At 40.8% G+C, this 16,169-nt stretch overlaps 1 protein-coding gene across 1 annotated transcript; it reads left to right on the forward strand.

Moving 5' to 3' along the window:
* Positions 1-5,029: 5,029 nt before the first annotated feature.
* On the forward strand, positions 5,030-16,061 carry PPP1R17 (protein phosphatase 1 regulatory subunit 17). Its single transcript, XM_068405545.1, has 4 exons — positions 5,030-5,111; positions 7,265-7,417; positions 8,865-9,026; positions 15,982-16,061. The coding sequence occupies exons 1-4, from the start codon at positions 5,030-5,032 to the stop codon at positions 16,059-16,061; spliced, it is 477 nt and encodes a 158-aa protein (XP_068261646.1).
* The last annotated feature ends 108 nt before the right edge of the window (positions 16,062-16,169 follow it).

A 16,169-nucleotide genomic window follows, 5' to 3' on the forward strand; every position in this document is an offset into this window, starting at 1 on the left:
AACCTCTGCCTCATGTCTGCATGGGGCAGCACACTGTAAGATATTTCCACTTGTTCCCATTTCCAACTGACAAGTGTATCGGCAAGGCCAGGCCATGCCTACGGGAATGTAGACAACCATGTGTGCCTGCTGTCCTACCCCAGGGCCCCAGTTGCCTCCATTTCTGCTCTTGAACTCTCCTTCTCTCAGCTCATGGCAAAAATATGTTCTTACGAAGTGCTCTGAGTCCAGGAGGAGATAGGTACATAGTGCCATACAGGCTTCTGTGGCAACATTATTATCAACTTACCAAAATAAATACTCATTAAATTCAGATGAGCTGCTGCGCCCAACAAAGATGCTGTCAAGAGTATTTTTATTTATGTAGGATCCACGTCAACATACCAACCGTTTCTTTAATGGTAAGTACATCCTGCAAACTAGCACATGTTTTTTCTTGGGGATTTTGCCAATTGTGCAAACGAAGCATTCCCCTGAACAACACCAACAAAAATAATCCACGTACTTGTGGACAACGCCACATGGTCTATTGAAGTCCTCAGAAGCAGTTTGCAGAGATCTTACAAAGGCCCAGTTCACAAATTCTAAGTATTCAACATACAAGGGAAATGACATGCGTGTGTAACAAGTCATACCCTTAATGTGTGACAGTGAGGACTGTTGACATGATGCCCATTTAGCCCCTGTAAACTTTGATAAGAATTGCAGATCAGAAAATGATTTCTCCACCTTACAGGTAAGAATGATCACCTGACAACTCATTTGAGAACTGCCTCGTGCCTTTAGGCTGGATGCAAATATACATAAGTACCTAATTTCCATGTAGCTGCATAGCACCTACAACTATTCAAATTCTAGAAGACAAGAAATGGAGATGTAACTTTCCCCTATCCAAAGCCATTTCTATGCCTTGTTGAGGATCAAATGAAAAAAGTCCAGCTTTTTAGTTTAGTTCTCAAAGCTTTAGTTTTCTATTTTACAAGGTAGGTTTTTTAATGAGATTTCATTTCAAGCTGATTTAAAAGTCACATGACCAGATAGCCTCAACAGATTCACATAATTTTGGTAGAAATACGTGAGAGTAGCTTTGCTGAATATTTCCTAATCTCTAGCCTGATTATTAGAGACAAATATCCACAGTAAACCAACTGCACATTAAAATACTAAAAGAAAACTGGTTTCTTTGTCCATTTCTAGGCAAAATATTTTTACTTAATGGAAGCACAGAACTGGTTGCACTGGTGGACTTCTTGATGAAGTCTCACAATTTATGCAAAGAAAGAATCCTATTATTTGCATGAATGTGTGTGTTTTTAAGACTATGTTAGTGAGTGTTAGGAGCTATACATCTCCTTTCTCTGGATAGCTTTATTTGGGCATTTTGATCAAGCATATACAGCAACTGAGAATTATGAAAAAAGTTTTAGAGTGTGCTTTAAGCTACCTAGAAATCCATCAGTACCAAAGGTGATATCTAGAAAGTGAAAAGCTCAGATATTTGTCATCTGAATCGCCATCTCCTGGAAAGGAGTCCTGCTGTTATTTGACGGTGACTCAGCATGAGGACTAATCCACATGAAACTGAAGTAGCTTTTAATCATACCTGCACTTTTCAGTCTGCCTTATCATTCCTTGCTCTTATCTGTCTCTAAGTACAGCCAATCCTATTGAATCCCAAATGCTTTTACAAGGAGCGCATGCAAAAGTACGTGAGCAAAGCTAGAACTTGTCTCAACATTTAGGGAAGCATTTGAGGTGTCTCTATCAGCTCTTTTCACAGAAGTAAGAGACTCCAGATGACACCTTTAGGCACCCTATCTCTGACTAGGGTGGTCCAGCCTAGCTGCATTTTACCAAAGTCTCAGACTAAATGACTATTGAATCCTAATTCATATGGAAAAAATCTACATCCATTTCAGGAAGTGTCTCCTGCTGCGTGTGAGTTAGAGCTCCACTGTAACCATTACAGTTGCACAAAGAATGAATGTGGCTCATTACGTCAAGAGATATAACAGAGTGCAAGGAAAAAAAAAACAAACTTAGTCCAAGGTAAATAGCAAGCGTTGCCTACCAAGGTGGCTGACGGCAGCAGAGAGTGCAAGCTGTGCTAGGCTGCTGGGAAAAGAGTTGCACTTAACACACGAAAACTGAAGAATGTGCTTCCATTTGTAAAGACATAATAATGACTTCATACAGTCACCATAGCAGTCTTCCTTCCCACGTGAAACGTAACTGGGGAATCTGTTTCTTCAGTGATGGGAAGTGATTTTAGTGTTTTGGGAAAGCACGATTACAATGCTAACATACATCACCTCTGCTTTGAATGAGACATCTGTGTATAATGTACAGCGACACGATGTAACAGCACTCACAGGTTTGCACATGGTATGCAATGTATATACACCCAAGATGCTAAACCTCATGATATATTTTGGTAATCTTTCTATTTTTTTTGTTGCACAGATATTGTCACAATGTGCAGTATGGGAACAATTTTGTAAGCAAGGCAATGCTAGCTGCAGGGCGAACTTTAAAAAAAAAAGAAAGGGTAAGAAGGTAGACTGTAAAGCCGTATTTTAAACTGCTGAAGATGCCAAGAGCTTGGCATTTGTGACTATGAAAATGCAAAGACAGATCTAAGAGATTTATTTTAGAATACTGTTTTTCAAACTACTGTATTAAGAAAAAATAATTGACAGACTCTCATAATCTGCATATACCAATTAAGTCTCTTTACAAAGTTTACTTTTTTATTAGGTGAAATAACTCAGTGAAACAACTTAGTGAAATCAAACTAAAGTTAATCATATTTTATAAAGCGTTTCCAGTCAGTATAAGTTACTACCAATTTTACATTTAAATTTCACCATCTATCTTCAGCTTTTTTTGGCTCAAGACCTGTTCAAAAAAAAGTCCATAGTCTGAAATGGTATCCCTGATTTTACTGAAAACTTTCTCAACATAGTACCCTTCAGAAAGGAATGTTTTCCCTACAATCATAATATTTAGCCAGTGTGCCCTAATCAAATCCTATAAAATCAAATGGCACTGAAGAAAAAACCCTCCCTCAAATCACTAAAAGCAATGTGAGCCTTCATACAGGCAGATTACAAGTTTATGTTTTAACTAAAATGTTGACTTCTTCATTTTAAGCCACAGCTATAGTTTATTTATACAGTGGATAAACAGAGCAACCATACCATGCTAAGGTGCATTCAAAGATTTCTTTATGCAGTCTTCCCAAGTGGAAGATTATTTTTTTCTGTAATGAAGTCTCCAGGCAGTGTAATCCTTTAGTGCAGATGTGAGGCTGGACTGGGACAGTTCTGCAGTGAACAGCTGGAGGTCGAACCCCTTATCCAGACCTGATTCAGTAAGGTATTTAAGAATTTGTAGAATTTTACAAATTTCTGTGAATTTTGAATACTGAAGGGTATGGGAGTTAATCCCATATGTACATTACGAGTCAATGTTCCTGACCTTTATTACTGTCAGCCAGGGTTGCTCCACTCACTTTGAAGTCACTGGAGTTTAGGACATGTTTTTCATCCCCTGAAGAATTAGCTCAGTGCATGATTATGAGTGCGACCTTTCATATTTTGTTTGGCAAATCTTTATGTGACTGGATTTTGCTTGAGGATTAATTGTTCTTTATATAGATGCAAGTTTAGTCATAGAAATGAGGTTAGCTCCCCTACTGTTCTGTTTTTTGTTGACAACCAACCATTGCAATTTACAGAGAAATAATCTAGGTAACTTTTTTACCTCCAGCAAAATAAAAACTAACTCCCACAGTACAGTCTCCTATTTTCCTATTCTCCTTTTCACTGTTCTTCTCCAACTGCCTTTTCTTTCACCTTTCTCTTTTATTTACCATTCCTTCTCCATCTCCCCTTCCTGCCTCTATTTTTTCCCAATTCCTCCTGTCTTTCTTCTGCTATTCATATTGTCTCCTGTTTTTTCTCTTCCGCATTGCCTTCCTCCTCTTATTCCCCAAAAATGGAGAACAGAGGTTGAGAGTAAGAAACTACCACAGCTGTTGCTGGCCAAAGGGAGATACCCAGATCACTCAGACTTCACCTTCAGGTTGAAGTTTTTGTTGTTTTTTTTTTTCTTTGACGTTGCTCTGTTATTCTTATGGGTTTCTGCTAAGCAGCTATAGTAAAAAAAAAAAAAAAATTACAGTAAAAAAAAAAAACAGAAAAGAAAAAAAAAGTCTAATTTCCTTCTTTCTGTGATAGTATCTGGGGTGGTCCCAGAGTGAGCGAGTCCAGGATCAAGTCTCAGCTTGAGGGATGCTGGGGAGCTCAGGTAGGAGGCTGGGCTCCAGGACCCTCTACAGATGTGAGTAAAGGGGGATAAAACAGCAAATCAGTGAGACTTGCAGAGCACAGGTGCTTAAACAGCTTTGTGAAACGCGTTCCCATGCTCTTACCAAGGTGATGAGTAAGTCTGCTTCTTGCTGGCTTCAAGGTCTGTGGGCACTGGTCATCTTTCACAGACAGCACTCACACTTGGGTCTTCAGGGGTGTCCAAGCTCTCTTAGAGGAGCTGGACTTGTAAGTCTAACTCAACAGTATTCGCAATTAAAGTTAGATTGTGTGATAAACACCAAATATGATCCTTAGTTTACAGTTGAGAAAAAATGGAGAAGAAAACCAGAACAAAACTTCCTATTTCCTAGCATTTGCCTTGTGTGTGTGATAGCACTTTCTGTATGACCGAAATCAGTATTGGTCTGTACAGCCAACGTGTTCCTGTGCTAGTGTGAGTTGCTTACAGCAAGGTAGGTGGAAAAAATGGGATATTGCATGTGTAATCAAGGCAGGCAATAAATGAATCTCTTAGCACATGTGAGAAAAATCAGGCCAGCAGATTGCATGACAGAGACCAGCTGGAAGAAAAGAACATCTCATGATCTGGCTAGCAACTGGATACATAACACCAACATGTCTGTTTTATGTCATGCTGCTGCTTTTTTTTTTTTTTTTGGTGTAGTAGCTTCAAAGGGGGAGAAAAGCCCATTTCAATGATGTCAACAGAATGTGTTCAGCCACTTGATATCCCAGAAGACAGACTGGAGAAGCGAGATTCACACTGTAACCATTTAGGTAAGTGTTATTAGATGATGTCATTGCAGTAATTATAGAGGTGTTGTCTTTGCATCATTAGGTCCTGTCCAGTGCCCAGTTTTCCCCTCCAGCAACAGAACTGAGCCTTCATGAAACCTGATAGATTACGCCTTCTGCTGATACTTCTGATGCCAGATGGAAAGGCAAAGAGTGTTTTTCCTGCAGATAAATATCAACCAAAGCTCTAAAGCAAAGTTAATTAAAGAGGAGAAAGGAAAAAAAGTCATTGTTCTTTTCCCTGGGAGGAAAAGTAGAGCAGTTTCTTCATTTATAACACAATAGACTGAAAGCTAGAATATAGCTGAGCCTTCCCTGAACACATTTTCCATATGCAGTTTCAGTAAAAGATTTCAAACATCACCTTTGTCTCCACTGGGGCAGCTTTCTAAATACTTTTTCTCCTTCATCATCAATCTATCTGTTTCCTCTCTTGAACCTATTTTACACACGACTTTTGCACTGAGTGCACCAGAGTCATCTTTGCTCTCCCACACTCCTAAATACCAGACTTCATACTTGATAGATGTGCTTTTTGCATATTCATGGTCTTTACCTCTGCTTCAAATGCTATTACAAGTGAAAAGGGGCAACCTCTTTTCACTTGTGCCCTGCGATAGGACAAGGGGGCAATGGATGCAAGGTAGAGCACAGGATGTTCAACCTCAACATGAGAAAGAACTTATTTACTGTAAGGGTTACAGAGCACTGGAACAGGCTCCCCAGAGAGGTTGTGGAGGTTCTTTGGAAACTTTCAAGACCCGTCTGGATGCGATCCTGTGTAACCTGCCCTAGATTGGTCCTGCTCCGGCAGGGGGGGCTGGACTCGATGATCTCCAGAGGTTCCTTCCAACCCCTAACATTCTATGATTCAATGATTCTACTTCATTCCTGCCTTGCAAAATTGTCGTGAAGATTTAGCAACCCAGAAACAAAAATTTATTTGCTCATTATTACCCTTGTGATGACAATAATGAAACACAAATGCATTTTCACTTGCTTGTCAGAAAAAGTGTCTCACCGCAGGTATGCATAATTTCATAAACTTTGTTTATCTGGCCTGCAAGGAAGGTGTCCTAGTTCTGCCTCTACTACACAGCATTTCTAGCCACAGGCACCACTTTTTACAACTGCTGGCATACCAAACATAATTGTTCCATAAATTTACTTATTTAAATAAGTACAGAACAAGTCCCATTCTACAGTTGGGAAACTGAGGCAGTGGGAGGTTAAATGAGCTCATTAGGACCATGCAGGAAGCCTGTGAGGACCAGAAAAAGACCCCACATCTTCCAGGGACTTCACCTGGAGGTCATTCTTCCTGTGTCTACCTGCAGGCTCACAGATGTACAGCTGCCTCAAATAGTGTGAGAAAGCCTGGAACGAAGTCCCCTTGCACCCAAATCTGCAGTCAGGGGTTGGGTTAGGGTATGGGGGATGCAGATGAAGCCAAACAAGCAGCTTTTAAGAAATCAAAGCTACATGATAATACTAATGACTGGCTATCTTCATAATATTTTCGGCTTGCATACGCACTCAGAAATGCAGATCTTTGCAGAAAAACCATGCTGACCATGCTGACCATCTGAGTCAAGCCTTGCTTTAAGAGAAAACCAAAAATCCAGTGTAATGTTACGTAAATCAAAAGCAAATATCAACTGCTCAGCAGCTCTGGAAATAAAGCCAGCTCTTGAAGGGAACAATATACCGGCTTGGTTTACCAATACCTCAGGCTGGCCCCACACCCATAAATCTTTCCTTCACAAAAGTGCCCTTGTAACACTTGGAGACACAGCCCGCACAGTTAGTGCTGGACGAAACGGATGGCCGCGGGACCTCTGCACACTATGGTGCAGCCTTCCCTCTGCCATGTAACACACAGCTGCCCACAACTCTCTCCCTCTGCTTTATGTCTACCACCTACAACGCAAAAGGACCACCTAAGTCACTTGACTCCCACGTAGTATGGCACAGAGGCCTCTTGTACTGATGTTCTATTTAAGAAATGTTTCTCCACAGGCATTTTAATTTACTTGGATGCAAGCATTATTATTAAAGCTTTTCTTTCACCATCTGGTTTATTATTTCCCCTCAGTTTCAATTTCTATTAAACTTTTTTTTTTTAATCCCTGCAGAAGATCTTTCAGAGCAGCTGATAAAGAGCTGTGACCTCAAAAAGAAACCAAGAAAAAGTAAAACCATCCTGGCTTCCCAAAACACTGAACAGGAGCAAAAAAAGCCAAGGAGAAAAGATACACCGGCTTTGCACACCCCACCACCTCTAACAGGTGAGCAATACATCTCTTGACTTTGAAATCCCAATTCAGCTGAGGGGACTGAGCAAAGGTGCAGAGACCCCTCATTCACTTATGTCCCCTTGGAGGTGGACAAGAACACAGTGAACCATGTGCACCTGGGAAGGCAGGCAAACAGAGAGGCTGACTTGGTCAAAGGCATTCCCTATTAGAGGAAGGGTTTTCTCACAGGGTCTGGGAATACCAAGGTAAGAGGGTATGTGCTCCCTTGGAGCTCATAGTCTTGCTGCCTTTACGTGATAAATGATGTGTACTTATCGCTATCTGCTTAACCATGCTAGATGTCCCAATTCAATCTGGTCCAATAATCAAAAAAGATCCAGTTCAGCTTCTGCACTTTCTTGTGAAACTTGTGCCCAGTGCTCAGGGGAAGCTGGGAGGAGACCAGAGAAGCACACAAGCCGGCTGCGAGTTGCTCCTCCTGGAAATCGCAGGGCTTTTGTGCTTATGGGGACTGGCAGAGGGTGGGTGTTTTGGGAAGCCAGAAACCACTGCAGCAACAAAGGGGATCTTTGTAGGATGCTGCCTGCTGCTGCGCATCTAGAGACCTCTGAAGTTCAGGAGCCAAATGCTGCCAACCTGGGGAAGGGAAGAATGAGCAGGAGACTGCCACTGAAACCTGACAACTTTCCAAGACCGGCAGCGGGAATAAATGTTTGCCGCTTCTCTCTGCTAACAAGCACTAGTTGTGCTCTCCTGGGAGACAACTGTGATCTTGTATCCACTGCATTGAGTTCTTCTTCCCATGCTGCACATACACTGAGGAGTTAGCCAGTAACTACTTGCATGGTCCCCTGTGTACCCACAGCAATTCACCAAGTCAAAAACAAGCAGCTGGGATTTTCCAGTATTTGTAATCTGGATTTGAATTTAGCATGTTTGACTCTGTTCAGCTCTCACATGTATAAACTCTCATAGCCCTCACCAGTTCTCTCTTACGGAAGAGTGGCTCAGAGGCTAAAGATCTGCCTTTTGTGCCCACAGTAGCCATATCATAAAGAAAACATTGTTTCACTAGTTAGAACAGGCCATCTCTGTGTGGTCACATTGCTCCCAAGCAGAGCCTTGAACATCTGTATGATTAAACTACTTTGATAAGGTGTCTAAGCTTCTGGAATAGAAGATTGCACTCATCTTTACCATGATTGCTGATGGGCTGCAGTTTAGTACGTTAAGTACAACCAGAAACCATCTGGCCTGATAGCATCACTGTCTATAGCCTATAGCATATAATTGACTTGGAGGAAATGTATACCATTGCAAAACCTGAGGAGCAGGTACACCACACAGAACAGATCATCCACTCCTGCAGCCTTACTTCAGAGCAGTTGTTGTGAAAGTTACACAGGTGCAAATTTCTTCGATGTGAACAAGGCTGAAGTGGAATTTTCTTTTTTTTTTTTTTTTTTCTTGCCTGCAGGCATACTTTCAGACTTTTCTGATAGTCTGCTGAAAAGATATGGTATCACAGAGAAGCCACAGAGAGAGACAGTGAGTCCAGGCTCTCAGATCACTGAACTGGAGCAGAAAAAACCCAGGAGAAAAGATACACCTGCAATACACATCCCACCCTTGATAACTGGTAAGAAACGTACTTAGGTAAAGGTGCTCCAAAGAGGAAGCAAAACGTGGCTGCTGTCAGAGGCATGCTTGGGAGGAGGCTGGGAGGAGACTGGAAGGAGGCTGGAAGGAGGTTGTTCTGCCCACTGTACTTAGCAATTCCTGCTGAACTGGACCTATTTGGTCAAAGTATATAATAGCAGTGGTGGCTCATGGAAAGTCTTTTTCCATATTCCCTACTCACGCATTTGGGATAGAAGGGAAGAGGAGTAAGAGAAGACATTAGGTCACTTGATTACTTCCTGCAAACATGACCCTACTTTTGTGAAAGGCCAACTACTGCCCTGCTTTTGAAATCGAGCGTGTGCAAGATTTTAGGTCACCAGCACTATCATCGCTCACACTGCCTCAAACAACCTGGAGCAAAGTTGTCCTGATTAACCTCCTCATAACTCCACAGTCCCTAACATGCACTGAGAAAACCAAGCTGTGATGAATTTCTCGTTAACAACATCTTAAAGACAGTTCTGTGCTTCTGGCATAATACACAGTGCAGCAGCTAATTTGCTTGGTGACTATACAAAGTCAGCCAGCCATGTTTTGGTCCTAAGATCCTTTGTTTGTTGCATTTCCCATATTCCTCTGTCACAGAAGAGCCTCAATTCATCAATATTTCTGAAGGTCTTTGTAAAGCACTGGGTGTTAATTACTAGTGCTAGCTAGGGATGCAGGAACTAGTGCAAGTTTGTATGCTATGCTCTAGCACTTTCCAGATCACAGGTTGGAGCAAAAAAATGAATGAACAAATGAACAAATAAAACCCAAACAAACCAACCCCAAATTCAAAACTCGTGCCAAAACTGGAGAACACTGTTCACTTAGGAACCTCTTGTATGAACCAGTTCTGCTCTGGGCTAGCACTACTGAGCAGTAAGACTAAATGAAGAGGTCCTGAGACAGCTACTTTGGTCCTGAGTGACTAAGCACCTGAGTTTTGGGTACACTTTGAATGGAATTTCCTGTACACCTAATAATTATAAGGTGTGCAAATCTATCCAAATAGGCACCTGTATTTGTAGACATCTCAGGCACCTGTATTTGTAGACATCTCCTTTCTTTGTGAATCTGAGCCTTCATAACTGAGTTAAACGTGTAAGAATTTTTTTCATTTAATCAGTATGAGGCTCCCAAAAGCAAAGAGGAATGTGACTAAGTTTGCAGGATCATGGTAGCAAGCATGGTGAATATTAATGCCTTGCATATGAATCTGCCTAAGGAAAATAAATTTTTTAATTCATTCCTTGAACTCGAGCATCCCAATGGCTTGTGGCACCAGAGCTCCTGTGAGTGAGTCACTGGAAACCTGGTCCAATCATTTGCTGGGGGAAATGAAATCTATCATACAACTTCTGAGCCCAACTGCAAATGCTCCACTTTGAAATATTTAATATAGAGCACTGATAATAAACTACTCATATAATTGCTGGAGGAAATTACCTAGCAAATTACCTGGAATTCCACATGACAAATAAATTAGGTGAGAAAAAATCATAGTCTTTTAGGGATTGATTCAGAAACAGAAGCAGAGGCAAAATTTATCAAACCATTTGTAATAAATATTATCCTGTGTATTATACTTGAAGCCTAGCCTTTCCGTGGACCTTGGAGGAGAGGTGAGACATTATTTTGGTCAGTTCAAAACACTCCCAAGAAAAGTTGCCTTTGGCCATTTGTAGCACCTTTGAACATGCTGTATGTCTTTGGCACTTCAGGGTATATGCAGAGAAGGAGAATCTGGAAGTGAAACACATTTGGTAGAAGTCAAAGATGGAATGTGTGACAGTGAGGCTGAGAAGCTTGACTCTTGTTTGGTTTAAATGTAATTGCTAGCTAAGAAGATGCAGCAAGGGTGAATTATTTCCTTGACCTGTCTCAACAACACTGTGGTTGGATTAGCATCTAGCCACTTACTACTTCATGTTTCTATCCTAGCTTTAACTAGCTCAAGTAGGCACTTTAGAGAGAAATAAGAATTATTGTAAGGGTCTTCACCTCCTGCCTCCCATGAAGACTTCCTCTTTAACTTTCAATAATTTTCAAAGTGAAAAGAAGCTAACACAAGTTATACGGTAACACAAACATGTTATAATCCCCAAATAATTTGGTAATCGAGAAACTCAAACGGGAAGAGCACAAAAAATAAAAGTGCAGTAACCTTCAAATGTGTGACAAAATTCAAACTGTGTGCATTTGCTGTTGGGAAAATGGTAGAAACTAATGCATTTTTCAGTTGTTTTCAATTATAGCTCCAATAACACTTTCTTGCTTACGGGTGAAGCCACCTTCCAGCATTCAGCATGGATTTAGAGCAGCCTGCTAGATGCTGCCTCTCCCTGGAGACAGATTTTCCAGATCCTGTATTCTGGGTCCATTTTCTAGCAACTGACCTCCTGTGGCAGACGTGTCTGTATCAGGGCAAAGCATTCAGTGTTTGAATGCTTGAATTTCATTCCCTCGCTACTCTAAGGATGCATATTTTCTTTTCAAGATACTTACCAACATACAGCGTTCTGCTGGTTGAAATTTGCCTGTGATGGCTCCATGACTTGCTATGAGAAAGTGACTCATTGTGGCCAAAGGTTGGTCCAAACTACTTGTTTACTTTCAGGGTTATCCCATCAGGTAGCAGACAGAGCACAAATAAACGGAGTTCTTGCGGAACTGCTGTGCAAAATAGAGCCTGAATTATAGACTCAGAGACCTGAGAAGCCCTGTCAGGGCTACGTGCACTAAATAAATATAGACAGGCCTTTCTGTCCCTGTCTCCCTGTTATTGGTTTTGCTGCAGTAAGCAGCACACTCAGTGCCACGGCTATCCCTTGCAACCTGCTAATGAGGATTGTCCCCGTTTCTAACATTTGCCCTTCAGATCCCTCCCAAATGCCACTTCCAGATGCCAATTAAAAAACTCCACTTAATAGTTTGTAGTAACAGAGCTTAATTACTAGATTAATTTTTTAAGCAGCTGTCCACACAAATAGCTTTGTTGTAAATGTAGGTAAAAATGGCAGCTGTGTTATCTCTCTCCATTTTGACCAGCTGGTTATGGGCACTCTAGGACAGTCCCTCTCCTTCTTGAGTGGCCAGAGATATTTTTCTATCACAAATAAAAGTAAGTCAAACAGACCATGCAGAATGATGAAAATCAATGTATCCACTGGACGGCACATGATCCAAGTGAGAAGCAGGATCAGTTTTACACCTTGCAAACACCCAAGGGGGCTGATAAATTAGGATCTGAATGTTATTGTCTGCAGGAATCCATGGCTACCTGTTGTCTGCAGAAGGAGACTAAGGAAATCAGCCAGCTTGAATGTCTAAGCCTGAGCATCACAAACCCCTCCCCTACAAGGGTCTGACTTCTAAATGTATTCAACCTTCAAACTCCTACTGAGGTGGTGCAAATAACATTGTGCCATGTGTGCACAAATGAACCATGAGCGGAGGTCTCCTCCAGTGGTCAGCTCCCCTTCAGTCAGCCAACACCTTGGCTTTCTGAAGGGATTAGACCAGAAGACAAACTATAATCACAATTCTAATGTGGTTTTTTTTCCCCCTTTGTATGACAGTAAATGATTTGAATCTGATCCAAAGCCCATACGCAGCTCTGGAACACTCTATTGTCATCTCTACTTAGCAACATATTCAATTAACTGAAGGATTTCTTGAGAGCTCTTCAGGCCTGTGGTTTGAGCAAGAATGTAAATACATGTGTAAATATGGGAAAGTGGTTCCTGAAATGTGGCTGCTTAGGGTTTAATCAGATCAGAGGTAACTAGTAAAACCATAGTTTCAAACCCTCATTCTCCCTCATGCCCTAGAAAACTAGTTAAGATAGCTCCTTTAGGATAACATTAACCCCCCAGTGAAAAATCTGTGAGTGATGCAGGAGAAGTACAGCAGTTTAATGTCACCTCTTGCTCTTTTCCAGTTCAAGGGATGTGACTGGAGCACTCCAATACTCTTCCAACTCAGCTGCAGGAGTTGTCTGTAGGCAGTCAAGTGGAACTGGTGCCACCTTGGTGGTTTTCTGACTTACAGCCCAGGAGGAGCGGTTTAGGTCTAGGTGGCACCTGGCAAATGGTTGATGTAAGCCAACTTCTTCTGCCTATGTTTGAGCTTCCTAACAGAAGCTCTCAGGTCCCTGTGAGCCTTTGAGGTCCTAGTCTCTAGCTAAAGATTGCAAGTACTTGCAAGTCCTGTTGGGAAAATATGGTTACGTTGTATTTCTATGCTGCTTTCTTTAGTCAGATCCCTTGGTAGATATTAACAGAACAACCTACCAATCCTTAAAACAGATCTGCGGGATGAGCTGCATTTCATAATACACACAGCTGGGAAAACAGAGACAGGGAGGCTAAGTGATTTACTTAACAGCAAACAGAGAAAGACTGACTTACAAATGTTCTCTAATTCCAACATCCACCTCACTGCTTTAAACCCAGAATTTCCAAACCACATTCAGTAAAGTACACTTTCTCCACACGTGATTACTGGCATTGCATCAAAGACAAAAATCCTTTCCCTGTGTTATAGAAATAATTCTAGCTAAGACATCCTATTAGTATCCTCTTTCCACTGTTTTGCATTAAAAGGCTGATTTTAAAGGCACAGAGTTAGTCCTTGAAGTTGCTGGTGATCCATGGTCTAGAAAGTTAATAACCTGCAGCTCTAGGCTTTGAATCCTGAACTCTATTGGAAACTTTTGGAGTTCATCAGTCACCATTCATTGATAATGATACAGCATCTTGGTATTGATTGTGGTAAGCGTCTGGTACGCTACTGATGTGGGTCCAGCTGAGAGCTGGGGACCTCTGCTTGGCTACAACCTTCCAACTGACCCCAGCATCTGCTCTAAAAAGACTAGTTTATGTGCTATAATCAGGCCATCAGAATTACATAAAGATACTTTTCCGTCATCACTTCGTAATTCAAATAAGAGAGTGGAAACAATCATAAAGCACAAACGCAGCTTTATTTAGCTTACATTCCTGATCTCTTATTCCTGTGTTTACCCAAAAATTAGGTTAGCTGTCATCAAGTGTTCCCTTGTAACTTCACATTTTAAGCCTATTTTAGTTATGTTTTCCTCATTCCTCAAATGCTCCATGAAGAAAAAAACAACAAAACCCCACCCTCCCCTAAAAAAAACCCCACAACCCAAACCCAAAAGACAACAGGAAAAACAAGTTGTCTGTATTTGTCTAAGTTGTCTACCTGAATAGAAGTCTGGATGGGGAACATTTACACCTATCTCCATAAAATGGCATAAGCCTTTGCAGTTAACAAGGGTGGTTACTCAACTGCTGCTTGACAAATTAAGTCTTTTGCGTTTTGAAATAATATTCGTTCGTGCCTTTCAGTTTAATCTCATGATCCCACTGAAACCAGCTAGTTCACAAGAACTGCATAAGCTGTTAAGCAGGAGCTAACTTAAATGAAGGGCAGTATAGGTTAATATTTTCATTAATTCATCACCTCTTGAAAAGACTCCAATGTTGAAGAAAATCTTCCTGTGTGGTACTGCTCTATTTTCAGAGCTCATCAAGACTGAAAGCCTTCTCTGTGAGAGAGTTTCTGATGCAGAAATAAGCAAAACAAGTTGGTTTGACAGAACAACTCAGCTGGTTAGCACAGACTGAGAGCAAACAGCAGAAGATCCAATTAGGGAGAGATTTCGTTGGTCTCGACACAATGGTAACCCTCATCCTGTTTTTAGACTATGTTAACCTCCACACCAAGGAATGTGGGCATAAAATACATCTTACAGGTCACTTGCTTTTTACTGGGAACAGGCAAAACCAACACAACCTGTTAAAATAGGGATCAAGAACATTTTCTATCTAACGCATTGTCCTGTCTTCACTCAATGAATTTAATTTCTAATAAAGAGAGCAGTTACAGTAATTGTGATATCTTTATATCACATAAAAGCCTCAAGTTCTGCAAGGAGTGGACTTACTGTTTTAAGGATGAGAGAGAGAAAGAGAGACAGAGAGAAGGGGGAAGAGGCCAATATTCGTGGAGGACATGATCCACAACCTATCTATATAATACAGAAGGACTTTGGAAGAAGGAAATGCTTACACCTGGAAAGATACTTCACATAGCATATCTACAGCAGGTGAAAAGGTTTCTGGAATCCCCAGGGTGTGCTTGAACTGTGAAATTAAATTCCTTTCAATATCATGTTATAGTGTTCTTTGGTGCTTTTGTGATAGGGATGAAGCTTTATTTTTCTTCTAGGATGGCTAGGTTTCAAAGCTTGTGAAGAGCCCAAACCTCAGTAAATCATATACTGGCTCAAAGCCTTCAGTAACATACCTGAGTGTTTCAACATTGATCTTAATCCAGTTGCTTTTGCAATTTATGAATACTATGTAACTTCAGTGGGGATGGCACTTGGCATGTGGGTATTCTAACATTTGTCTCTTGGCATCTACATTTGCAGAATCTAAGTAATATTGCTGTGCGCATATAGAAAACAAGCATGCATACACATTCACATAAACCAACTCAGTCACAAAGATCAATCACAGTATTTATTTCATCATCCAAGCTCCTTCCTTTTTTTAGCTTCCCAAACCCTTTTAACAAACAGGTTCCCAGATTTTCACAGGTAGCAGAAATACGCTGGATTTAAGAGTGCCTTATAAATGTAGCTAAAAATACAGTGATCTGATTCTAGTTCATTAAATATCAGGAGACTGATGTGCAAAAAATAAATGAGTAACCCCCATGATATTGGAAAAGGATGTTAGGATCAAGAAATTAGAGAGGACTGAAAGATTCTTATTCTGATATTTTCTAAAGAAGTAATATTTTAAATCAACTTCTTTTTTTTTTCTCTCTCTTTTCTTTGTTTTTGTTGTTTTTTTTTTTATGTGTGTGTGTGTGTGTGTCCTTCTGTTTTTAAGGCACTAAGCTGCTTACAGAAGAAAAGCAAACAGTGATTATGGAAGATGAAGAAAAGGATGGAGACACAATCCCCAGTTAAAATTACAGTGATATTTCCAATAATGCAGTGTAAATAATTCTGGGTCATTCAAAGTGGCAGCACATAGAAAAAACAGTCCTTTCATTTTTATAAATAATAATTTTCTCA

Source organism: Nyctibius grandis, chromosome 7, assembly GCF_013368605.1.
Source record: "Nyctibius grandis isolate bNycGra1 chromosome 7, bNycGra1.pri, whole genome shotgun sequence".
Taxonomy (NCBI): Eukaryota; Metazoa; Chordata; class Aves; order Nyctibiiformes; family Nyctibiidae; genus Nyctibius; species Nyctibius grandis.

Coding starts and splice junctions, on each gene's coding strand:
- PPP1R17 (XM_068405545.1), top strand. CDS start 5,030: ATGATGTCAACAGAATGTGTTCAGCCACTTGATATCCCAGAAGACAGA. Junction 5,112..7,264: donor TTCACACTGTAACCATTTAG/GTAAGTGTTATT, acceptor TAATCCCTGCAG/AAGATCTTTCAGAGCAGCTG. Junction 7,418..8,864: donor CACCCCACCACCTCTAACAG/GTGAGCAATACA, acceptor TCTTGCCTGCAG/GCATACTTTCAGACTTTTCT.